This window comes from Theropithecus gelada, chromosome 15, assembly GCF_003255815.1.
Source record: "Theropithecus gelada isolate Dixy chromosome 15, Tgel_1.0, whole genome shotgun sequence".
NCBI lineage: Eukaryota > Metazoa > Chordata > Mammalia > Primates > Cercopithecidae > Theropithecus > Theropithecus gelada.
In genome coordinates, this window is record NC_037683.1 from 23876524 (window position 1) to 23901072 (window position 24549).

General features: G+C 41.7%; 1 protein-coding gene across 2 annotated transcripts in view; it reads left to right on the forward strand.

The window, feature by feature from the left end:
- The window catches only part of ASTN2 (astrotactin 2), a 981001-nt gene that overhangs the window by 268877 nt on the left and 687575 nt on the right, over positions 1–24549 (forward strand). Inside the window, exon 4 of one of the 2 annotated variants that reach the window (XM_025359304.1) lies at positions 11802–11954. The exons of the other annotated variant lie outside the window; for it this stretch is intronic. Within the exon in view, the coding sequence (XP_025215089.1) occupies positions 11802–11954 (153 nt within the window). The remainder of the gene's footprint in view (positions 1–11801; positions 11955–24549) is intronic. 2 annotated transcript variants of the gene reach the window in all.

A 24549-nucleotide genomic window follows, 5' to 3' on the forward strand; every position in this document is an offset into this window, starting at 1 on the left:
TAACAGTAACAGATGTCAGAAAGGAGAGTGGGGCTGGATAGTAGGGCTATGAAAAGGGGGGGAATTTTTAAATGAGGGTCTTGGAAGAGAAGTAAGATTGGGTAGAAAACAGCAGGCTCTCTTTCCTAGCTTGAAGATGGATTCTGTTGGTAACAAAATTGCCTCTCACTTTAAGCTCCAGGAGAACCAAAGTGTGTGGAATTCTCTGTATAACCCTTGCCCCTTTCTCTTGCTCATAATACGCTTTCTGTCATCTTCTTTCCCGGGTTCCACATCCTTTATTTAAGGCTCTGATCAGTTGGTACTTTCTCTGGAAATTTTTTATAGCCTTTCTACTTGCAAAAGGAGTTAGAAGACAGGTTTTCAGTATGCTCATGATGCTTTGCTCTCTACCCAAGCATTTAGCACGCTCTGTTTTCATTATCTTTACCTCCCTCTTGCACTAAACAGTGTCCTGTTTTAAAAAGGGACAGTGTTCATTTTATCACTGTGTCCCCAGTGCCTGCCCCTGGATACAGCACCCACTAATGGTATTGAATGAAGAACTCCATTGTAAGGTATAGGTGGCTCTAGTTCCATGGAGTTCTGAGCCATATGATGTGGCCTCCCTGTAAAGTCATGGACAAGCTAGATTTGGGAGGGAGGAATTTGGCTAGTGACTTTGATTCCCATTGGATTCCACTGTCCATGCTGAGCAGATGATCTGGATTTGCTATGACTAACGGTTTAAGATTTTTATTACTTATTTTATTTTATTTTTTTGTGAATAGCAGGGCATGGTGGCATGTCTCTAGTCTCAGATACTCAAGAGGCTGAGGTGGGAGGACCCCTTGAGCCAAGGGGTTTGAGTCTAGCCTAAGCAACATAGGGAGACTCCATCTCTTTTTAAAAATGTTTTTTGGCACAATAAAAATATACTCAATCTCTGACTAGGTGTGGTCACTCATACCCGCAGTCCCAGTGTTTTGGGAGGCTGAGTCAGGGATTACTTGAGGCCAGGCGTTCAAGACCAACCTGGGCAACATAGGCCCCATCTCCACAAATAATTTTAAAAACAAAATTATCCAGGCATGGTGATGTGCACCTGTAGTCCCACCTACTCAGGAGTCTGGGGCAGGAAGATCGCTTGAGACCAGATGTTCAAGGCTGCAGTGAGCTATATGATCGTATCACTGTACTCCAGTCTGGATGACAAAATGAGGCCATGTCTCTTAAAAATGTATTTACAGTGTATCAGACACTGTGATATGCATTTAGCATCTCAGTTAATCCTAAACCAGCTTATTAGATTTGGAATTGCAAGCCTCATTTTAACAGTTAGGGAAGCTGAGACTCTGAGTGTTGTTATTTGCCCAAGTCTCACAGCTGGTAAGAGACTGTGGCTGATTTCAAAGCCTTCCCTTCCTGCACATTGAGATCAAGGTGGTAATGAAGCGATCCTGAAGCCTTAGACCCAAGCTATCTACTTACTTGACCCTTTTTTCCTTGAAAAGGATTTGTGGGCCTATAGTATCAACTCCAACATCCAACCTTTGGGATGTCCATTACCTCTCTGGTCTCTGTAACATGGAAGTTCAGTTTGTAAGGATAAGATTAGTTGAGGGAGGTGAAAGTGTTTTGCAAACTAAAGAGTGCAGTTCTTGTATTTATTGCATTCATCTTCATGAAAGTACATTTATTTACATTTAGAAACATGGGATGATGGAACTGGAGAGAATCTTAGAGACCATCTGTGTTCTGGCTAGGGACTGTGAAGCCAGCTCCAGAGAACCTGGAAGGTATTGTGTTTTTAACAGAGCAGAGAAAAATATCACTACATTTAATTCCATCATTCAAACTCAATGCAGTTCTCCTAGCAGGAACCATGACCACCCTACAAGTCTGCAGTATTAACTGACAGGCCCAAGATCTTGTATATAAGGAAAGGCTATTCCCAAGTTTTCCAATTTATATTTGCTCCTTTTTGTTCATTTGTCTTGTCTGCAGGCACGTGCTTGAAGATAAGCTATGCCAGGCACCAAAGGTTTAAGAAAATGTGCAGGAGGAAAAACTAAAACGAGAGAAAATTCAATCTATCAATTTTTACCCCTGAGAGTTGGAAAGAGGAAGCCATTTTTAAAAATGTGTGCTTGGGTTTTAAATTTATTCTAGTAGTGAAGCATTCTCATCTGCCTAAGGAACACTAGTTGTTTTCTTTCTTATTATTTTTCAGGAAGAGGTGACTCCTATATAAAATGGAATATTGTATTCAGTGAATGGACTGTCACAATTTCCAAATTGGATGGTTTTTTTTTTTTTTTTTTTTTGCATTTACGTTGGTTCTTCCCAGCTGAGGTGTTCCTTAGGGCTAAGATGTCTTCTCTTATCACCTTGCCCCAAGTCCTGGCATTTGACTATGCCAAGTCCAAAGCCTGAGGACACAAATTGAGGTTGCATTGGTCAGAGTTCTTTAGAGAAACAGAACCAAGAAGACACAAACACACGTGCGCGCGCGCGCACACACACACACACACACACACACACACACAAAAAACACCCTATTAGTTTTATATATTCTCTATCCTTCTATTTCCTTTCATCTGTCTATCTAACCAGAGATTTATTTTAAGAAACTGATTCAGGCCGAGTGTGGTGGCTCATGCCTGTAATCCCAGCACTTTGGGAGGCCGAGGCAGGTGGATCACAAAGTCAAGAGTTCGAGACCAGCCTGGCCAACTTGGTGAAACCCCATCTCTACTAAAAATACAAAAAATTAGCCAGGTGTGGTGGTGCATGCCTGTGGTCCCAGATACTCAGGAGGCTGAGGCAGGAGAATCACTTGAACCTGGGAGGCAGAGGTTGCAGTGAGCCGAGATTGTGCCATTGTACTCCACCTTGGGCAATAGAGTGAGACTCCATCTCAAAAAAAAAAAAAAAGACAGAAAGAAAAAGAAAAAAAAGAAAAGAAAAGAAAGAAACTGGTTCATGTGATTGTGGAGGCTGGCAAGTTCCAAATCTGTAAGGTAGGCCAGCAAGCTAAAGACGCAGGGAAGAGTTGATATTGCGGCTCAAGTCCAAACATAGTGTATTCCTCTAACTCAGAAAGGTTAGTTTTTGTTCCATCAAGGCTTTCATTTGAGTGGATGAGGCTCTTGCACCGTATGGAGAATGTTCTGTTTTACTCCAATTTTATTGATTTGAATGTTTATATCATCTAAAAAAATATAGACAAAAATGTCTTCACAGATATGCCTAGAATAATGTTTGGCCAAATACCTGGGTATCATGGTTTAGCAAATTGGCACACAAAATTAACTATCACAAGATCTGAGGTTAAAATTATCCTAAAATTTGGGAAAGCAGGAAGGAGTAGTGGAATAGGAGATTTGAGTACTAGACCTTGGTCTGCTGCTAACTTTATCATGAGTTTATCTCTTGATGCCTCTATTTTCACATTTGAATGAAAGGGGGAATGTATAATTTCTAAGAGAGTTTGCAAAGTGGCTATTTTATGATGCCAAAAATTTCAAAATGAATGGGAAAGAATGAGTTAAATGAAAAGTCATGAAACTGACAGGTTAGTGAGAGAAAGCTGAATAATGACTACTCTTTCTTGAGCATTTACTATGTTCTAGAAGCTCTGTTAGACATTTTTTGTACATAATTACATTTAATCGTCCCAAGAACCCTGCAGACATTTACAGAGGAGGATACCAAGGATTGCAAAAGTGAAAGAAGTAACTCCAGGCCATGCACATGCAGAGTTGATACTGGAACTCGAGTGAGCTTTCTCATTTGCACTAGGCAATATGGTCAATGTCCATCTGCTTCTTGGTTCTCTTAGTACAGTTCTGCAGTGAGACATGGGTTAGCCCTGGAACCTCCATGGTGGACAGTCTTGAGCAAGGGTCCACTGGCATAGCAGGCTAATCTCCAATCAAGTCAAGCCACTCACTGGTTTCAGCCAGCGCCAGATTTCCTAGGGCTCTGTGCCTAGGTGATCTGAAGAGGAGCTAAGCTATCAGAGCCCTATCCGGGCCCAGAAACATCACATCCAAACTCCATAATTAAGATACCCATCCCCACCCACCAAGCCAACCAGAGAGGAGTACTTATAGTGTGCAGCAATGGATAAGGCCAGAGCATTGGAGTCACCATAACCTGAGTCCAAATCCCAGTTCTATTGTCTCTAACCTGCATGACCTCGAAAAACCATGTAACATCTCTGAGTCTTGCTATCCTCATCTCTAAACGGAAGTTATTGATACTTACCTTTCCAGGTTGTTAGGGGGAGCAAGTGAGAAAGCATAAGGAAATACGAGGCTCCCTACCTAGCAAAAAATTGGTGCTCAAGAAATGTGAATTTTCTTATGTCACAGACTGATGTCTGAAAAAATTAAAGACGGCGAGCAAAGTGATACTGGAACCTCAACTCAAACCCATATGCATTTCATTGGTGGAACATCCTGGGTGGTTGTGTGAGGAAGAGAACCATGGATAACAGTTGTAGGGAGGGGGGTGTGTGTGTGTGTTTGTTTTGAGTCAGAGTTTCACTCTCTCACCCAGACTGGAGTGCAATGGCGTGATCTCAGCTCACTGCAACCTCCACCTCCCAGGTTCAAGTGATTCTCTGCCTCAGCTTCCTGAATAGCTGGGATTACAGGCATGCATCACCACACCTGGCTAATTTTTGCATTTTAAATAGAGATGGGATTTCCTCATGTTGGCCAGGCTGGTCTTGAGGATGACAGTTTAAATGTACAGTTTTTGAGTATCAGTGTAGACAAAATGTGTAGTGCCTCTTCTCCAGGGTAGAAACTGAGGCTTGCCTGGTATCTGGAAACCCACACAACACTTATGCGTTTGCAAAATGACTCGGGGTCCACCCTCTTTTATGCCTTATTTTTAAAAATAATATCAATGAACAAATAATAATTGTACATACTTATGGGATGCAGTATAATATTTTGATACATGCTCATAATGTGCAGTGATCAAATTAGGATAATTAGCATATCTATCACCTCAAAGCTTGGTCATTTCTTTGTGTTTGGAACATTCAAAATCCTCTCTTCTAGCTATTTGAAAAAATACAATAAATTATTGGTTACTACAGTCACCCTACAGTGCTGTAGAACACTAGAACTTAGTCCTTCTATCTTTTTAATTTTTTTTTCTCATAGAACAGATGGTATTACATTATATGAGTAAATTCTTCAGTGGTGATCTGTGGGATTTCGGTGCACCCATCACCTGAGCAGTGGACACTGAACCCAGTTTGTAGTGTTTTATCCCTCACCGTGAACTTTTATGCCTTCTTCTTTCTCTTGTTTTCCTTTCCCTGTCTCCTCGCCTGTCCTTTGTAGCCTTTCCCTCTGTGTTCTGCCTCTCCGCTCCTTCCTACTCATCTTTGACCCCCTCTTTCTTGTCTTCTCTTCTTTATTATTGAGCACAGTTCTCTCTTTCATTCTTGTTTTTTTCCTCCTCTTCCCTCCTGTCTTTTCCTTTCCTCTCCTGTCTCTCTAGCTTGGCTTGGATACCAGGGCTCTCTTCCTCAGGCCCCAGTGGTTTGTTACCATTAAGCTTGACAATCTCTCATATGTCAATTAGAAAGAGGCGGCGTTCCCCTCCCCTCCCTCCCTTTCCTGGGCCTGCCGCGATGCTCAGATCAAGCACCATCTGTTGCATTCATCCAGGCGATGGGTGAGCATTTTGCCGCTCTGGGGAGTCAGAGCTCAGCGGGTACCAGGAGGTAATGTGGCTTGTTTGGACAACTTGATATATTGATATTGATAGAGCTGCTGAATGGGGTCGGGAGGGATCATGGATAGGGGGAGTTGTATGCAGGATGAAATCGGCCGTGGAGAGGTTTCAAAGCACTTCCCCCTCTAAGCCTGCCTGGGCTTTTGGCACTGTCACTGAGGCAAGAGCAGCCAAACAGATGGATGGGATTTGCTACAGTGGGGATTAGAAACCCTTGCAGCTCAGGGGAGCACCCCTTCCTTCTCTGTGTGCCTTCTTTTCCCAGCCAGTCAAATCTGTATCAGCTTAGAAGAAAGAAAACAGAAATTACAAAATGGAAAGAGGCTGACCTTTAGGAAATGTTGAATGTCAGAGCCATGAAAAAAAAGAGGGAAGCTGAATGATATATCAGTCAAGGTCCCAGCTGGACAAAGAAAACATCTTCAAATGGGATTTTTTAAAAAAAGAATTCAATGATGTGGCTATTTATAGAGGTGCAGGCAAAGTAAAAAGAATCAACATAGGAATTTCAAGGTACCAGGACCAGAAGTGTCGGGAAGCCACTACTGATTTCTAGAACTGAAGAGGCCGGGAGAAGACATGGTTTTACTGGACCCTGTGAGAACTGGGACTGCAGAAAAGGGACACTGGGCAGAAAGCTGTAATTGTTGAGATCCTTAGTCTCTATCGGAAACATGGTACTGAAACAGGAAAGGAGAAAGGAAAGAAATACCTTCAAATTCCTCCCATATCTTTCTGGGGCATCCCACGGGCCAAACCCAACTAGTAGCCATCGAACAAGGAGCGGGTGACACAGCGCAGAGGGTGGGGGGTAGATCTGGGAGTGTGAATGGAGAACAGCCAGCAGAAGCCAGGAATGAGTACAGGTTCTGCTGCCTCTGCTCTGCCAGCACAGAAGCTCATGTTCTCAGCCACTACCCACAGTCACTGTCTACCTTTTCTAAGGAATGCAGGTATTGAGTCTCCATAGAGTCCAACTCTCTCCTGTGCGTGTGTGATCCATATAACTCCCTGTCTACACAGCATCTCCACTTAGACATCTGAAAGACATTCTGAGGTTTTCATATAGAAAAACTCCCTATCAGGTACTATGCTTATTACCTGGGTGATAAAATAATCTGCACACCAACCTCCCCTGACACACAGTTTACCTTGTAACAAACCTGTACATGCCTGTAATCCCAACACTTTGAGAGGCTGAGGCAGGCCAATCACTTGTAGTCAGGAGTTCGAGACCAGCCTGGCCAACATGGTGAAACCCCATTTCTACTAAAAATCCTATATATAGTATAGGCATGGTGGTGCACGCCTATAATCCCCGCTAGTCGGGAGGCTGAGGCATGAGAATTGCTTGAACCCAGGAGGCAGCAGAAGTTACAGTGAGCTGAGATCACGCCACTGCACACCAGCCTGGGTGACAGAGAAAGACTCCATCTCAAAAAAAAAGAAAAAACAAAACAAACAAACAAAAACTCGTGTTCACTCCTCTCAAATGTCATCTCTCACAATGTTCCTTCTCTTACTGAGGAACCATCATCCATATCTGTGCAAGCCAGGAGACCAGGAGTCATCCTTAATCCCTCCTTTTCCCTTATCAATCAGTCTCCGCCTTCCGAGCACGTTTTACCTGTAACTTTCAAATTTGCCCACTCCTCTGTCTCTAGTACTTGGCTACTTGTGTCTACTCTCTCTACTACTCTATCTACTCTCTGTCTCTACCCCAGCGACCCCATGCCAGGCTGCCACCATCGCATACTACAATTTCTTTATGACTACATTGTCTTCCTGGTTGGTCTTCTCACTTTCATTCCTGTCCTTCTCCAGTAAATTTTTTCTCTCTTCTACCAGAGCAATCAGCAATCTTCCCGCTAAATGCAAATCTGATCACATCACTCTCCAGTCTAACCTTCAGCATCCTGTTCTTAACAAAGCCTCAAGGGTTAGGGCTAGGATTAGGGTTTTCTATTTTTGTTTTTTTTCTCCAGTATTATCTCACATTGCCTGCTTTCAGTGATTCGGCCCCAGCTGCAGATTACAGCCCCTCCCATATTCTTTCTCCCCAAGACGTCTCTGTGTAGACTGTTTCCTCTGCCTCTTTTGCTGTCCTCACTTCACTCCTCCTAATCCCTACTACTTCCTCTCCATCTGATTAACTATACTCTAAGACCTTAGTCACACTGCTCACTTCATTGGAGCAAATTTCCATGATTTTCCTAGACTAGCTCATAGTCTTCTAATATAGCCTTTCATGTCATCCTTCATCTCTCCTTTAGAGAACATATCACTTGTAAATTTTACATTCAGATGTCAATTATTAATTAATGTTGGTCTTCTTATCTATATGGCAAGCATGAGGAAATTGTGTGGTTTTATTCACTATTTTACCTCGTTATGGATTGAATGTTTGTGTCCACCTCCCCACCAAATTCTTGTATTGAAACCCTAACCACCCGTCTGACTGTGCTTTAGTCTTCTCAAGCTACCATAACAAAATACAGGCTGAGTATCCCTTATCCAACATGCTTGAGACCAGAAGTGTTTTTGATTTTTATTTTATTTTTAATTTTGGAATATTTGCATTTTACATACCAGTGGACATCCCTAATCCAAAATCCAAAATATTCCCTTGGAGAGGGTATGGGGAAGGCAGGGATGGTTAATGGGTTAAAAAAAATAGTTAGAAAAAATGAATAAGGCCTATCTGATAGCACAACAGAGTGATTATAGTCAATAATAACTCCATTGTGTATTTTAGATAACGTGAAGAGTATAATTGGTTTGTTTGTAATTCAAATAATAAATACTTGAAGGGATGGATACCCTATTCTCCATGCTGTGCTTATTTCACCCTGCATGCCAGTATCAAAATGTCTCTTTTACACCATAAACACATACACCTTCTATGTACCCACAAAAACTAAAAAGAAAATTTTTTTAATGCTTCCAAAATCATTTCCTTGGAGCAGGGTGTCCAATCCTTTGGTTTCCCTGAACCACATTCAAAGAAGAATGGGCCACACATAAAATACACCAACATTAATAATAGCTGATGAACTAAAAACCAAAAATCAAAAACAAATGAACAAAAAACAGAAAATTCAAATCTCCTAATGTTTTATGGAAGTTTATGAATTTGCGTTAGGGCTGCATTCAAAGCTGCTCTGGGCTGCATGTGACCCCTGGGCTGCGGGTTGGACAAGTTTGCCTCAGAGAATGACATTAAAGCATCATGTCCATGCTCAAAAGGTTTCAGATTTTGGAGCATTTCAGATTTCAGATTTTTGGATTCGGGATGCTTAACCTGTAGACTGGGTGCCTTAAACAAGAGAAATTTATTTTCTCATACTTCTGGAGGCTGAAAAGTCAAGATCAAGGTGCCAGCATGTTTGAGTTCTGGCGAGGGTCCTCTTCCTGGCCTGCAGATGCCACCCCTTACTGTGTCCTCTCACAGCCTTCCCTCAGTGTGTGGCCATAGGAAGAGAGTGGGGTCTTCCTTTCTTACCCTTTTTATAAGGTCACCTATCCTATCAGATTGGGATCCCATTCTTATGACCTCATCTAACCTTAATTACCTACTAAAACCCTCGCCTCCAAATACAGTCACACTGGGAGTTAGAGCTCCGGCATGTCAATTGGGGAAGGAGGGAACACAATTTGATCTGTGGCTGTGTCTGGAGATAGAATCTTTGGGAGGTAATTAAGATTAAATGAGGTCAAAAGAAAGGCTCCTGATCTGATTGAACTTTGACCTTATCAAAAGAGGAAGGGAGAGTTTATTCTCTCTTCTCTCTCTCTTTCCCTGCTCCCCCACAGAGTGAGGACACAGGGAGGAGAAGGTGGCCATCTGTAAGCCAGGAATAGAAATCTCACCAAAACCACCCTGATGTTGAACTTTTAGCCTTCAGAACTGTGAAAAAAATAAATGTCTGCTGTTTAAGACAATCAAGCTATGATATTTTTGTTATGGCAGCCCAAACTAAGCTATGTCTTTGGTTCGCAGCATTGATATATAAAGTTTTTTTCTGTAAATTCTGTTGAATGAATGAATCAATGAATCAATGCAGAAATGAATGAATGAATATTGACAGACCCTATGTGGGTCATTCCCTTTGAGGATTCCAAACTGTGGCTTATTCTGGACCTTTGACCAAAGTGTAGCCCACCTGTTACAATTTTGGGCAAAGCACTTTTCTCTCTGGGTTTAAGGAATCAAAACTGGGCATGTCATTGATTCTCGGAATTGTACTGTAGGCTATAGCTGGAGGATTCTTCATCCCAGGCTTGGAGAAGGGAACCCATGTCTGGAATCTTCTTGGTTCATCTTCAAGTACACCTAATTGAGATATCTGTGGAGAGAGATAGCAAAGGAGGCAGATGAGGAAACTGTAATGCTACCACATGATTCATTTTTACTGTCAATTGTCTTTCTTCCTTAGTAATCATACCTTTTCCCTGTCACCCTCAAGATGGGACTTCTCACAAAACCCAATACTAGAGCAAGCCCTCTAGGTCTGACTTACTCTGCAGACACATCTGTCTAAGCTGATAAGCTTCCCTGAGAAAACAGGAGCTCCTTAGAAATGAATACTGGAATGTTCAGGAGCCTTCTTTGTCTAGTCTGATGAAGCCCCTTCAAAGAAACAGAAATCGTTGGCACATCCCATCTCTTGGCATCAGACAGCAGGTAGCTCAAACTGAAGAAGAAATTTCTGAACCTCTGGAGACATAGATGGAGGGAGGGCTGAGTTTGAAGATTTCAAAGTCAGGGCTGTCTTTGGGAATATCTCAGAACAAAGGCACTGAGGCTATTCAGCAGATTTTCTTTTCTTCTTTTTCGTTTTCTCTCCTTGCTTTTTATGTTGCCTCTTTCCTTCCTTCTCAAGCTTTTCTGTTATTTTTTTCCTTTTATCTTCCAACTTTTTCTCTCTGCCCTTCTGACCTTACTTTCTCCATGTACTGAACTTTCTACCAGTTTCAATTTTGAAACTTTTTTGGAAATGTGGCTACTAACAGTTCATTGGAAGGTATTGGTGCAAATGGAATATTGGACAAGGGGTTAGAAGGCTTGACTCTGCTACTTCCTATCTTGGAGCAAGTGATATATTGTGTTTTGGGGCTTCAACGTCCCCTCAATAAAATGGGTTTATGTTGCTAAGTGATCGACATATCCACAGTACTGTTGTTGTGTCTCCTAAGATACTGTGTAACCTTCGCTGCCACTGCCCTGGTTCAGGCCACCATTGCCTTTGGCTGGCTACTTCCAAAGCATCAGTCCAGGCCTCCTTTCCTCCCTCAATTTGGATTCTCCATACTTTAGTTAGTGATTGTTTTCAAAGTGACTTAACTTGAACACAGCAATTTCCTGTTTAAAACCTTTTGGTGATTACCTTTTGCCATTAGGATACAATTTATACTCCTAAGTGTGGCCTACCAGATGTCCTTTTCACTCCAACCTCATCTCTTTGCAAGCTCCCTTGCAACTACCATAAATTACTTTCCATGGCTCAAGCACCATGCTTCTTCTGGCTTCAGATCATCATACATACTTTTCCTTCCATCCAGGATGCTGTCTTCTCTGGTCTATCCAACATCACCCTGATCCTGCTTTCTTTACTAATTCTTACTCATCCTTAAGGTCTCATCCTAAATATTGCCTCCTTCTGGAAGCCTACCTTGATTCTCAGATGGGTTAGTTGACCCTTTTCAGTGATCCTCTGGAATTTTGTACTCTTCTATTGCAAAACTATTGTACAATGTTAGAATTGTCTAGATATGTCTCCTATTGAAATAAGAATTACTTGAATAATGAATTGTGTCTCACATTTCACTGCCAAGCCCTCTAGTCTCAAGGGCCTAGAGCAGTATCTGGAACGTAGTAAATGTTGAATACATAAGTATGTAATCCAACAGATACGTCTGTGGTTAGACTGATAGGTTGTGATTCTATATCTTCAATGGGTCAGGGAGGGAGTTTCAAGGAATTAGGGTGGCCAGGCCTAGTGCTCTAGGGGCTGAGGGTGGGCTCAAGCCCTAACCTCAGCTCCATTGCTACCTTATAGCAGCAGCTGAGGTGACTCAGGAGACAGTGGAGTCCCTGATGCAGAAGTTCAAGGAGAGTTTCCGCGCTAACACGCCCATCGAGATCGGTCAGCTGCAACCAGCCCTGCGCAGCACGTCGGCAGGAAAGAGGAAGCGGAGGAGCAAGTCTCGAGGTAGGCCCTCCTGGCACATCTGGCCAGGAAGTCAGAAGGCTGTTCCCTGATTCCAAAGATGCTAGGAAGATCTGTGCCTTCTTCCCTTGCTTCCCTGTGCTTATAGAACGCGTGCCACTCTCTCCCTGATAAATCCCCTTGGAGGCTGAAGACCTATGCTCCCTACACCCAGAGCTAACCTCTCTGAGCCCCAAGTGCCTCAGCTGAGAATGAGAATGGATCGTATAAATTTTACAGTGACTGAGATGAGCAACTATATATGGAAAGTGTGTAACACCAGGACCTCTGCAGAGTAGATGTTCTTTACGTTGTCGCTGGTCAGAGAGTACAAAGTGGCAGAGCATTCTAGTAGGAGACATCCTTAGACTGGGAGCCAGAAACAGGGATCTGAGCCTACTTTTTAGTAGGCTGAATAACATAATGATCAAGAGTGGTATTGTAAATTAGATAGAATTAATTCAACTTTTGTTTCTGCTGCTACCTAGCTATCTCACTCAGGGCAAATCCCTCTACTTCTCCAAGCCACTCTTGTCTCACAGGGTTGTAAGAATATCTCAGCACAGTTCCTAACCCAGCAGTTGTTAAAAAGCAGATATTTTCTTCCTGCTCCTTTTCCTCGCGGATGCTGCTGCTGCTGCTGCTTCTCCTTCTCTTCTCCTCCTTCTCCTCGTTCTCCTCCTTCTCCTCCCCCTCCTCCTTATCCTCCTTATCCTCTTCTTCCTCCTCCTTCTCCTTTTACATCTCCTCCTCCTTCATTTTTATCTCCTCCTACTTCTCTTCCTCCTTCTCCTTCTCCTCCTCATTCCTTCTTTCTTCTTCTACTATCTATGTGACTTTGTATATGAAGGAAACCAACTTGTCCCTGCTTAATTTCCAAACCATTTTTTTCTATCTACTCAGTAGTCTCCAGCTGAGTAGACAGAAAAGGTAGTAGTCTCCTCTTCTTGCATCTCACTTCTCCATTTCCTGTAACTTGGCTCTGATCAGGTCATCCCCCTTTTCCCACAGCTTCAGTGGTTATCTAGCACCTTCAGACATGTTCAGGTTATGAAGATGACACTCAAAGCCACACAGGGCTCTGGTCTCCACTGTCTTTCCTAGATTGATGTGCTCTGTCCTCAGTGCTCTTTCCCATGCCATGCTCTCTGCATGAAACCACCTCTCTGGCCCCTAAGGGTAATTGTTGGCACTTATTGACACTTAACTTATTCCAAGAAGCAGGTTAAATGATGTACACATCTTATCTCCTTTGATTCTCACAGCAACCCTATGAAGCAGATACAGTGGTAATTCCCATTTTACAGGTAATTTCACTAAGGTACAAACAACTACTGTAATCTGTCCAAGGGGACATTCTGGTAAGTTGTGGGGCCAGGGAGAACCCAGCAGTCTGATTCTCAAACCTTTTAACTTAACCACTATGTACTGTTATGTTGGTGCTATTACTTTTGCACCAACCTAATACACTAATGAAATTCTACCTGTCTTTTCGAGCTTAACATGCATGGCACATTTCTATGAAGACATTGTTGATTCGCAGTCACAATTCACTCTGAATCCTCCCAGCTTTCCTTTATACATGTATTAAGCACTAGATTCATTTTTGTGTGATATAATTTTCTTTTGTCTGGCTCTTTCCTTAGCTAGACAGAGAGTTCTTTGAAGGTAGAGATTGTCTTAATATTTTACATTCCTGGCCTAAATCAGTGTCTGACACATAATAGATGTTTGCTGTCTGTTGAGAGGATGTCTAATTCTTAATCTTGTAAAATCTTGAATCCTGTAAAAAAACGAAGCTCTACATGTTAAGCTGTGAGGTCATAAATTGAGGCAGAAGAAAATGATGGAATTCATTTTGGGAACTCCCATGGCAAACCCCAGGTTTAAACCATTTTGTAGTGATGCAGAGTAGTCACCTTAAAGTCAGAGAGGTCTGTGTGCTAGTCCCTGCCCAAGTTCGTTTTAACTTGCATGACTTTGCAAGTGTCATTGGTTCTCCCTGAACCTCAGTTTCTTCTTCTATAAAATGAAGACACCAAGCCCTACATCAGAAGATTGTTGTGAAGACCTGATAAAAGGCTGAATGTAGACCACCTTGGAAAATTCAGATGGCATGCATCAGGAAATGAATACATGCAATCTTATGTTTGTTCTGGGTGAGGCATTTAGGGTTACTTGAAATTTCATATAGCTTTACCTATTCATCTTTACCTCTTTATCATTCACCAGAAATTCCCCTCCTAAGTCCTCTCTGCACATACATACTCCATAAACACTCTTGACTCCAAGTCTGTAGCTTTTTCCCCTTCATTACCAACCTGAATTCATTTTCTAACATTACATTCTAAACATTTTTATGTCAATGAATTTTTCAAAAATATTATTTTTATGCACCATAATTTTCTTCACTAAGCCCCTACTATTAGGCATTTGGGCTGCTCCTAGTATTTCATCATGATAAACAGTGTCACATAGAAAGTATTTTTGCATAAAAGTTGGCACTTACTTTAACATGTTTCCCCTCTTAGAGAAGAATTTCATAGTCAGACTATTAATAAAAATATGTTTTAAGTTATTTTAATTTACAAGTTAGATGGGGTCTCAGATAACTATGCATGAAGTAATTTATTTGTATCTCTTCCATATCTGTCCTTCCTCTTTGTCACCATCATGACCACTGTCATTTATTAACTGCTCCTTACGACTCTACCCTCCTTGCATTCAGTCTCCTCAAAACTACCAAAGCAATCTTTTAGAAAGATAAACCAGAGAAAGCCCCTCCCCTGCTTAAAATCCTTTGACAGTTTTCTGTTATTCTTAGAATATGATCCAAACTCTGCACCTTGGCTTGCGGATCTGGCTCTGGCTCCTGCCCTCTTTTCGAACATCATTTGCTCTGCACTTCCTTGTGCTCCAGCCAAACTGGCTTCCTTCATGTTTCACGAGCACAGCAAACGGTTCCTTCTTTAGCATCTGAGAACTTGTTCTTCCTTCTCCTTGCCATGCCTCTTTCTTTCCCCCAGCTGCTCTCCTAGCCAGCCCCTTCACGCCTTTAAAATGTCAGCTCCTAAAAACCAACTTCCATGACTACCCAATCTACACTTTTGCTCCTTTCAGTCCCCAACCTGCTACTATCTCTTACGTCATCCTTTTTTTTTTAACTTCTTTCACAGTAGTAGTTCAGACTAAAATTTTTAAATTTTTGCTTGTCTTCTGTCCTCTTCTCTAAAATATAAGCTTCATATTTATAAATCTAACGCATAGAAATGGCTTAATAAATTTTTTTGAGTAAATGAGTGTATTAACATCAAAGATCACTGGAAAATGACTCAGCTTTATAACTTTCATATTGATGGTGCAAGAGGAATCTGTGATAAACCAAAGCCTCCTGGTACCGATGCCCAGAGAATTCTATTCCCCTCTTAGACAGACTCACTGACAAATAGCACAGTAAATGTGCTCAAGTGGATGTTATTAAAGCAATTTCCAAAACAACTTAATCACAATGTGCTTGTGATTTTGCTGCTACCGTGGGATACAATTTCTGCAGGAGAAGAGTAAGGACAGTATATGTCCCCCCTATACTTCCAAACTTACCCAGGACAGCCCATCAAGATTTTCTTGGACAAAAGAATTTCATGATTTCAAAAAAAAAAAAAAGTTGGAAATTCTCCACCCTCCTCTTTTTCTTGAAGATTCTTGAATGAATCTTAGTCTATTAAAAACTCTGAGAAGTCCTGCAGTACAGAAAGCTGGGCTGCTTTGTTTAACTCGATGACTTTTTTTTTTGAGACGGAGTCTCGCTCTGTCGCCCAGGCTGGAGTGCAGTGGCGCGATCTCGGCTCACTGCAAGCTCCACCTCCCGGATTCACGCCATTCTCCCGCCTCAGCCTCCGAGTAGCTGGGACTACAGGCGCCCGCCACCACGCCCGGCTAGTTTTTTGTATTTTTAGTAGAGACGGGGTTTCACCATGTTAGCCAGGATGGTCTCGATCTCCTGACCTCGTGATCCACCCGCCTCGGCCTCCCAAAGTGCTGGGATTACAGGCTTGAGCCACCGCGCCCGGCCTAACTCGATGTCTTGATACTATATTGACTGCAAACTCTTATTACTCCTGCTGGAACATTTATTAATGACTTGTGGAACAGAAACATCTATAGGAACACAATTTTGGAAATGTTCCATTAGCCTCCAAAATCCCAAATAGGTTGGTCTGAATCCTCTGTCTTTCACTGTTTCTGCCCTCCCCTGCCGTTGAGGTTGCCATGGGCTGCCTGGTCCAGATTGGGAGCACCTGCCCTCTTTCTGCTTCCTTAGGCCTCACACCTGGGCCATGGTGCCCACTAGTTCCCAACAGATGGAGTAGGTAGCCGAGAACCAGTGCCATGGAATTGAGCACGTGGTTAAAAGCAGCTCCAAGGTATTTGTGTAGCTATGGCTTCCTCCTGAGATGCCTGGTGGAGGCTGAAGTGCATCATTCTTAGTCAGACAGAGGAAGGCTAGTGGAGATTTGAACTGCTGACTTCATGTTAGTGATGGGGTTTTATGAGGCCGCTGTTAAGGAACCACTCCCCAGCCTCTCATGTGCAATATAAAGGGGAGTGGTATTAACATAAAGCAGAGGAGGATTTCTTCGCATGTGCAGAAGAAATTCCATGGGTTCATTTAGTTTAGGTAGTGGTTTTTGAAAGCGGGACTTCGTATTTGAAATTTAATTCCACCATTGACTAACTAAATGCTCTTAAGCAAATGAAAAAGAGCTCTGTTTTCCCTTCTGGAAATAGTGCTAATAATACCAACATCACGTGTGGGTTGTGAATTAATACCCAAGAGATGCTTAGCCCAGTGCCTGTCCCATGTTCCACCCTCAGTAAGGACTAGCTAGTACAATCACTGTCATCCAAGGCCTGCCCATTGGCCTACAGAGTCTCATAAATCCATCTTCGCCTTCCTGAGCCATTGCCTCTAGCTTGGTTGAGGCCTCCTTGTCCCTCATCCAGATTCCTGCAGCAGCCTTGTCATAGATGAATGTATGCTCCACCCTAGCATCTGGGTGATCATTTGAAAACACACTAAATTTGGCCATGTTCCTCCCCCACCTAGAACATTGTCCTGATTTTCTGTCACTTGCACTGGAGGCTTCTTGAGCTTCTTGAAGTCTTCTTAAAGGCAGATGAAAATGAACTTAACCCCAAAGGGTCTGCAGCTATGCTCAAAGGAATCTGTCCACATTTCAGGTTCATCTTTTAAAAGATCATGCCATTTTATTTCATAGTATATGCATGTTTATTTTAGTTTAAGTTATGTTATAGTATTTGTCAGTAAATTAATTTAACATTTGCTCAATTCCTCATATAGTATTGATGTCCCAGGAAGAAGAACTATGATTTAGCTGATTATAAGGGGATGAGAATGCTACCATCTTCAAAGGATTTCCATAGGCTGGAATAAGATAATCCTAGTAAAGCATTTAGCACAGAGCCAGACAGAATTTGCATGCTGAATATATGTGCTCTTTTATTGTGTTATTTATTATTATTATCACTGCTATGATTATTAGTCTTATTTTTGTCAGTATTATTACCTCACAGAGATACATTTACCCTGTTAAAGAAACAAGAACCAATAGGATGAAGGGCATATTGTTGAATGGGATTAAAAGTTGCCATCTCTTGCTGCCCAAGGCTGCCTGGGTTGTACCGTCTCTGTCTGCTCCTGACCCCCAACCCACTGTGTCCTACAGCTTCCAGCACACGGGCCGCTTCTCGCTTCTGCCGTGTGCCTTGCTTTCTAGGTCCGAGCGCGGATCATATTCTTCCTGAAAGGCTCTTTCCTCCTCCCGACCCTTTTGCTCCAGGCAAAAAATTGCTGTTTATCTTCAAAATCCAGCCTCAGCGTCTGCTCTGTGAAGCATTTTCTCAGCCCCTACCACAGCTGAGCGAGCTACTCTTTTCTGTGAGCACTCATAGCCCCAGTACTGTTTCTTATCACTGCCCTTATTGCAGTCCGTCGTAAATACATCTGTCACCTTCTTCAGCTCTCACAGTCCCATGGTGGAAAAAACAGTGATTTGTGTCTCTCTCTGTAGAATGAATGCCTAACAGGGAACTGGCATGGGATAGTAATTGGTTTGATGGGAGAATGTATGAATAAATTAATGATTGGATGGAGATGGGCAAATAGATAAAAGGAGGTAGCTGGGAGTTCACAGAATGCAAAGGGTTAATGGGATGCAGTGCCTACCATCTATTGAGCATTTGGTACGTTCTAGACACCTTGCTCATCACACATTTTATCTTATTTAAAAGCTCCCAATAACCCATAAGGTAAGTACTATAATTATCCCCATTCAACAAAGGAGGAAACTCAAGCTTACATAGTTTCAGTCACTTGTCTAAGTTTACTCAACTAGTACATAGTGGAGCTATGAATTCAGAGCCCACATTTAAATTCCCAGATGACTTGAGCTCTACTCTTAGCTACCACGACTAAGATCTTTCAGCTGTGAAATTATACCTACCTAGTCTAGATCCTGGAAGGAAGTACGTGCAGCTTCTCTTGCATTGGCAGTGTTTCTGTGTCATCAGCGCTGCTGTGAGGGTGTTCAGGAACTATGAGGTCCCAGAAGGTGAGGCATCTCCCGCTCTGAGTTAAGAATGAATCAGCACTGTCCCCTCAGCTTTTAGCTGACCCCAGGGAGCCAATCTCATGTCGTCAGGAGCCCACAGTGTTACATCACTGGACAGTGCTCTGTGCATTTTTTAAGGCATCCTCTCTCAATGTTTGTAGTTTGCCATGCATATATAGTATATGCCACCTAGATCTCTGTCTACCAGTACTTCACCATTTATTGAAGGAAGCAGGGGATTACATATCTGCACCACAATGGATACATGAAGGTTGTGTGGGCTGGCTTGGAGTGTTTAGTAAACTAGGGGAATAATTAAAAAAGACTTCGCAGAGCAGATAATCTTAAGTAATGCATTAACTAAAGAGAAGATTGTGAAGACATTGCTAGTAGAAGAAAGAAAATATGCAAATGCACATGGGGATGAAGCTGTGCAGGGGGTAAGGGGAATATCTGGGGGAAAATGTGATCCAGGCAGGTGCCAGTGGGAAGATGGGAAACCACAAAATCCTCCATCAAAATCAGACCCTGGATTTTGCTCACACATTTCCCAGCAGCATCCCACACTTGGGAGGAGAAGCAAATTCCAGCTCCTTTATCCTTCTTGATAGATAAGCTTCAATGTGCTTTTACTGTGGGACACTGTCCCTGGAACACAGGCGTGTTGTGTGTGTGTGTGTGTGTGTGTGTATGTATATATAATTTTCATTAGTAACTGGCCATGAATTATTCAATTAGTTGGAAGAAAATAGAAACATTAGCGACTTTAAATTAGTTGCCTTAATGGATTGTTGCTCCTCTTAAATATTGAACAGGCAGCCCCAGGATTGATCTTTCTTTGTTTCTTTTGTCCCCATCTTTGCTTCCCTACCCTTTATCCTTCTTAGCAGCCTTCCCTTCCTACCAAGGATTTTTGGGTGGGGTTTAGGTTTACTGCCCCTTTTGACAAAGGAAGTTTTGACATTGCATTGTCAAAATGAGTTTACACTTAAACCATGAGATAGTTATAGGGGTTACAAGGAGAACTGGGTAGACACAACTACCTGGAGACCAGCCCTGAGTCTGTGATGAAATAACTCCTTTTACCTCCACCTCTATGCTCTTTCTGCAACTTGAATTTCTCCCTCTTTCCTGTTGCCAATATGCAAAGTCTACTCTTCTTTCAAAAAAAACCTTTAAGTCATTTTCTTCGTGAAGGATTTTCAAATTTTTCCCAAATGAAAGTCGTGCATACCTCCTCCAAACTTTGACAAGCTCTTCACTATCTTCCCTATTTGTCATTTACTATATTTTTATTCAAGTAGTTTATAGTTAGTTACTTCTTCTCCCTTAATTACTCTCAAGTGCACAACTATGTTTAGGTCATGTCTTTGTTCCCATTGGCTAGCCTGCTTCCTGACAAATAGCAGATCCTCAATTAATAATTGATGAATTAATGGACAATTAATCAAACTGGCTTCATGATCTTGGACAAGACCTTCCACTCTCTGGGCCTCAATGTCCAAATCTAAAAGGCTATATGGCATTGTGGCATTGTGCTCAGGGTCTGGAGTCAGACAGATGTGGATCCACATCCTAGCTCTGCCACGGACTGGTTCAACTTTGGGAAATGATTTAAGCATCAAATCTCCATTACCTAATCTACAAATCATACAATCAGTCACCTCACAGGGAGGCTGGGAGAATTAGTTAATGTATGTAAACTGCTCAGCAGGCTGTACTGAACATTGTAAGCACCTAATGAATCTTTGTTGTTGTTAATTTGGAAAGCAAAGGTGATGCGCTAATTTCCATAGGTCTCCCCCAACTCAAATAGTCTTTGATGATATATATAATTGAGAAACATTGTTGTCCACTGGAAAGTTCAGAATTTGGAGTCAAAAACTTCTGGTTTGAACCCCAACCCTGCCTTAAGTTCAATGGATCCTCAGGGAGGATCCTCAGAGAAACTGCTTAATATCCTTGGGATTTCATCCCCAGTATCTGGGGATGTGAGGATATCTGCCATTCTTTTTGTCCAGGACTGTTGTGAGAATATGCTAGGATGCTTATGGAAATGCTTCTTTAAAGCATGCTATAGATTTGTTGCATCCTGGAATCAGAGCCCTGGCATCTTCAAAGACAGGAAATGACATATATCTTTGATTAGGAAACCTTTTCCCTAGGTCTCTGGCTTTCTGTCTCTTGACGTCAGGTCCCTTGGAAGAGGTGCAGCTGGGGACAGTACCACCACCAACCCAGTGACCCACAGGTTGTATTACACTGAGACATACGAAAGCTGATCAGTAGTCAGAGCACACAGCTGCCTCCATAAATCTTCCCTGATGTGTCTTTCAGAGAAGTTTGTGTTCCTGAAAGTGTATGTCTCCTTCAGGCAGTTTTTCTTGTCCATCTGAAATATGTCAGGGGGCTCTCAGTCAATTCTCTCTGGCCTGGAGGATGGAGAGGCAACTGAAAGCAGCCTTAGCGGAAGGCTCTGGACCAGATCCTGGTGGGGCCTAGGGATACAACTCTACCATATTTCTTTCAGTAGAATGGTATAATGCTACATTAGCATTGTTGCATAATAAAACAACCTGAAACGTAGTGAACTAAAATAGCACTCATTTATTTAGCACTTAATTCAAGAAAAACATTCAGGCTTGGCTCCAGGTGGTTAGTTCTGTCCTGCGTGGGGTAGGTTCAGCTGACGTCTCATACACCTGTGGCTAGCAAGCTATCCCAGCCTGGTTCACATGCTTGAGAGATCCAAAATCAGCAGAAGTAGGAGCTGCAAGGTTTTTTGAGGATTGACCCCAAAAGGTACACATCATCATTCTGCTTCATTGTCTGATCCAATCTGCTTGTATAGGTGGAAATGATGGAGACAGGGACTCACTGATGTCATACAGAGAAACTAGTAGATCCAGGAATGGAATAATTCAAGTCCTCTAATTTGTGAAATCATTGGCTCTTTATGCCATTTGAACATAGAAGATCATGTTTTTAAAAAAGCCCAAATCCATAAAATATTTAAAGAGGTTTATTTTAAGCCAATATGAGTGACTATGAACCCCGGTAGTCCCAAGGGGTCCTGAGAAAGTGTTCCTGAGAGTAACAGTGTGGTTTTACACTTTTTATGGAGACAGAAGTTATAGGCAAAGACATAAATCGATATATGTAAGGTATACGTTGGTTCAGGGGTACTTACAGGTCATAGGTGGATTAAAAGATTTTCTGATTGGCAATTGGTTGAGTTAAGCTTTATCTAAAGACTTGAAGTAAATGCTTGAGTTAAGATAAGGGGGAGTTGTAGATGCCAAGATTCTCGTTATGTAGATGAAGCCTCCAGGTAGTAACGTTAAAGATAATACGGTAAATCTACTTTTTAAGAGCTTAAAAGTACCAGACTCTTATTTAATTTCTCCTGGATTTGCAGAAAGACCTAGAAAGAGAAGGAGATTCTCTACAGATGCAGATATTCCCCACAAAAGATGGTTTTGCAAGGCCATTTCAAAATATGTCAAGGAAATATATTTTGGAGTAAAATATTTTGATTTCCTTCAGAGTCTGCTACTTGTCATGTGTTACTACATCAGAGTCAGGTTGGAATTTGATATCTTATTGCTACAGAGTCTATTTTGTCAGTCTTTTGATCTCTATTTTAATATTAATGCTGGTCAATTGTGCCTAAACTCCAAAAGAAGGGGGGTATAATGAGGCATGTCTGACTGCCCTTTTCATCATAATGGGAAATTCAGCTTTTCAGGTTTCTCTTGGCTTAGAGTGTGGTAGGGGTATCCATTCAGTGTGTTGGTGGGCTTAAGGTTTTATTTTTGGTCCTCACAGGCCCTATTACCTACACTAGGAGGGACCGTTGGTGAAATTTAACAAAATATATAGTTAGAAGTTGACAACTTTGGCTCTTTTCTAATTCAACTGTAATCAACTGCGTAAGTCACTTAGAAGACTACAAAGAGAAGCTTTACGTTTTTCCATGATTGAGATAGACATGATTAAACATAGTGAGGATATGACATAGACTGCCTGGGCCATTAGCAGATGTTTTCAAGCATGCTGCAAATAGGTGCTCAGGGAGAAGGGGCAGGGGAGCTGTGGCTGAATAGGTAGGGCTTTTTTTTTTTTTAATCAAGCTTGTATTCTGTGTTTATATATTGGGCTTCAATATTTTGATATAAAAATCTCAATTCTGAAATTGCGTGTGTGTGTCTGTGTGTGTGTGGATATAACAAAAGCTCCCATTCCTACATGGAAAGAAAGCAGGCAAGTCATGTAGTAAACTTTCAGCAGTATGGCTGACAAAGCTAACATGAGCCTTCTTCCTGTTCCATACACACACAAGATAAATGTTGGACAAAATATACTTTTTTAAAAATTCAGATTCATCCCAAAAGTAAAGAAAGGAAGTCCCCTGGGCTTGAGGAATGCAAATATAAGTTGTAAGAAATGCAAAGCCAAGCTATGAGTTCAGAAGCTGGTGTCATGATGACTCCAGGTAGGGGGTGAGGTGAGGTGGGATACAAGTAGAGAGAGAGCCTGAGCAAGGAAAAAGTGAAAGATAAAGTGACAGGAATAAAACCCAAAGCATCAGAAATTACAGTGAATATAATTTGCATATTAAGATTCGGTGATAGTTTTTATTTTTTTTTCGTTTTTGTTGTTGAGATACAATCTTACTGTCACCCAGGCTGGAGTGCAGTGGCGTGATTTCAGCTCACTGAAGCCGCAACCTCCAGGGCTCAGGCAATCCTCCCACCACAGCCTCCTGAGTAGTCAGTACTACAGGTGCATGCCACTATGCCCAGTTGAATTTTTTGTATTTTTGTAGAGATGAGGTTTCACCATGCTGCCCAGGCTAGTCTTGAATTCCTGAGCTCAAGGGATCTGCTCCCCTTGGCCTCCCAAATTGCTGGGATTACAGGCATGCGCCACCATGCCTGGCCCAGTGATAGGTTGTATTAAGCAATACTCAGTTATATACTGTTTCCCAGAGATCATTCCAAAGCCTAAGGACACAAAGTTTGATAGTAGGGAAAGGGAAAGGAAAAATATATATTATGTGAATAGTAATCAAATGAAGTCTTATAAAGAAATGGAATCATATGGCAAAATTAAGTTTACAACAATAAGAAGGAACAAGGAAAAATCCTTAGGAATAGAGAGTATTATTAATTAACCAAAAAAAAAACCCATTTACTGGGAAAGAAATGAAATTTGTACTTACATATAGGAAGAACATGGTTTCCAAATCCTTAAAGAAAAAAAAAAAAACTGAGAGAAGTACAGGGTCATGTTGATTAATACACAGCCCAAGTGGGAGACATTTTACAAAAATCTTCCTATTAGAACAAGTAGAGAAGCTCTCACTAATAATATAGAAAAACTTAACTACACTATTAAAAATATAATAAAATGGACATACATAAAATTCTGCCCTCAAAAATTAGAGGTTAGAAAGTTTTCTTAAGAAGAGAGAAATTCTGTTTATGGGTCTTGACATCTTGTAACCTCAATTTTCTGGCTTTGGCCATTTCTTAGCATTTTATTTTATTTTCAGTGATGACTCTGCAACATTTAGGGGTAGATATCGTTTAATTTTTATCTGTCTGAAAGTTGTTTATTTTAGATCAAGGGGTGGATATAGGGAGAAGTAATTCATGTGCAGATTTTATGTTTTTGTTTATTTTTTGAGGAATGGAGGGAGAAAGTGGGTATGGCAGAGGTTGTGGTTAAGAACACTTCCAGAAAAATGGTCGCTGTTAATGCAAAGAAGTGGTATTTGCCTTCAATCCATATATCTCATATTTCTGCTTCAAATTGAAATTACCTTTACCGAGATTATGACAATGAAAGAATCTGACCTAACCAATTCCATGTTGCATATAACCTCCAAGCTGCCTGATATGGTTTGGCTCTGTGTCCCCACCCAAATCTCATCTTGAATTCTACTCCCGTAATTCCCACAT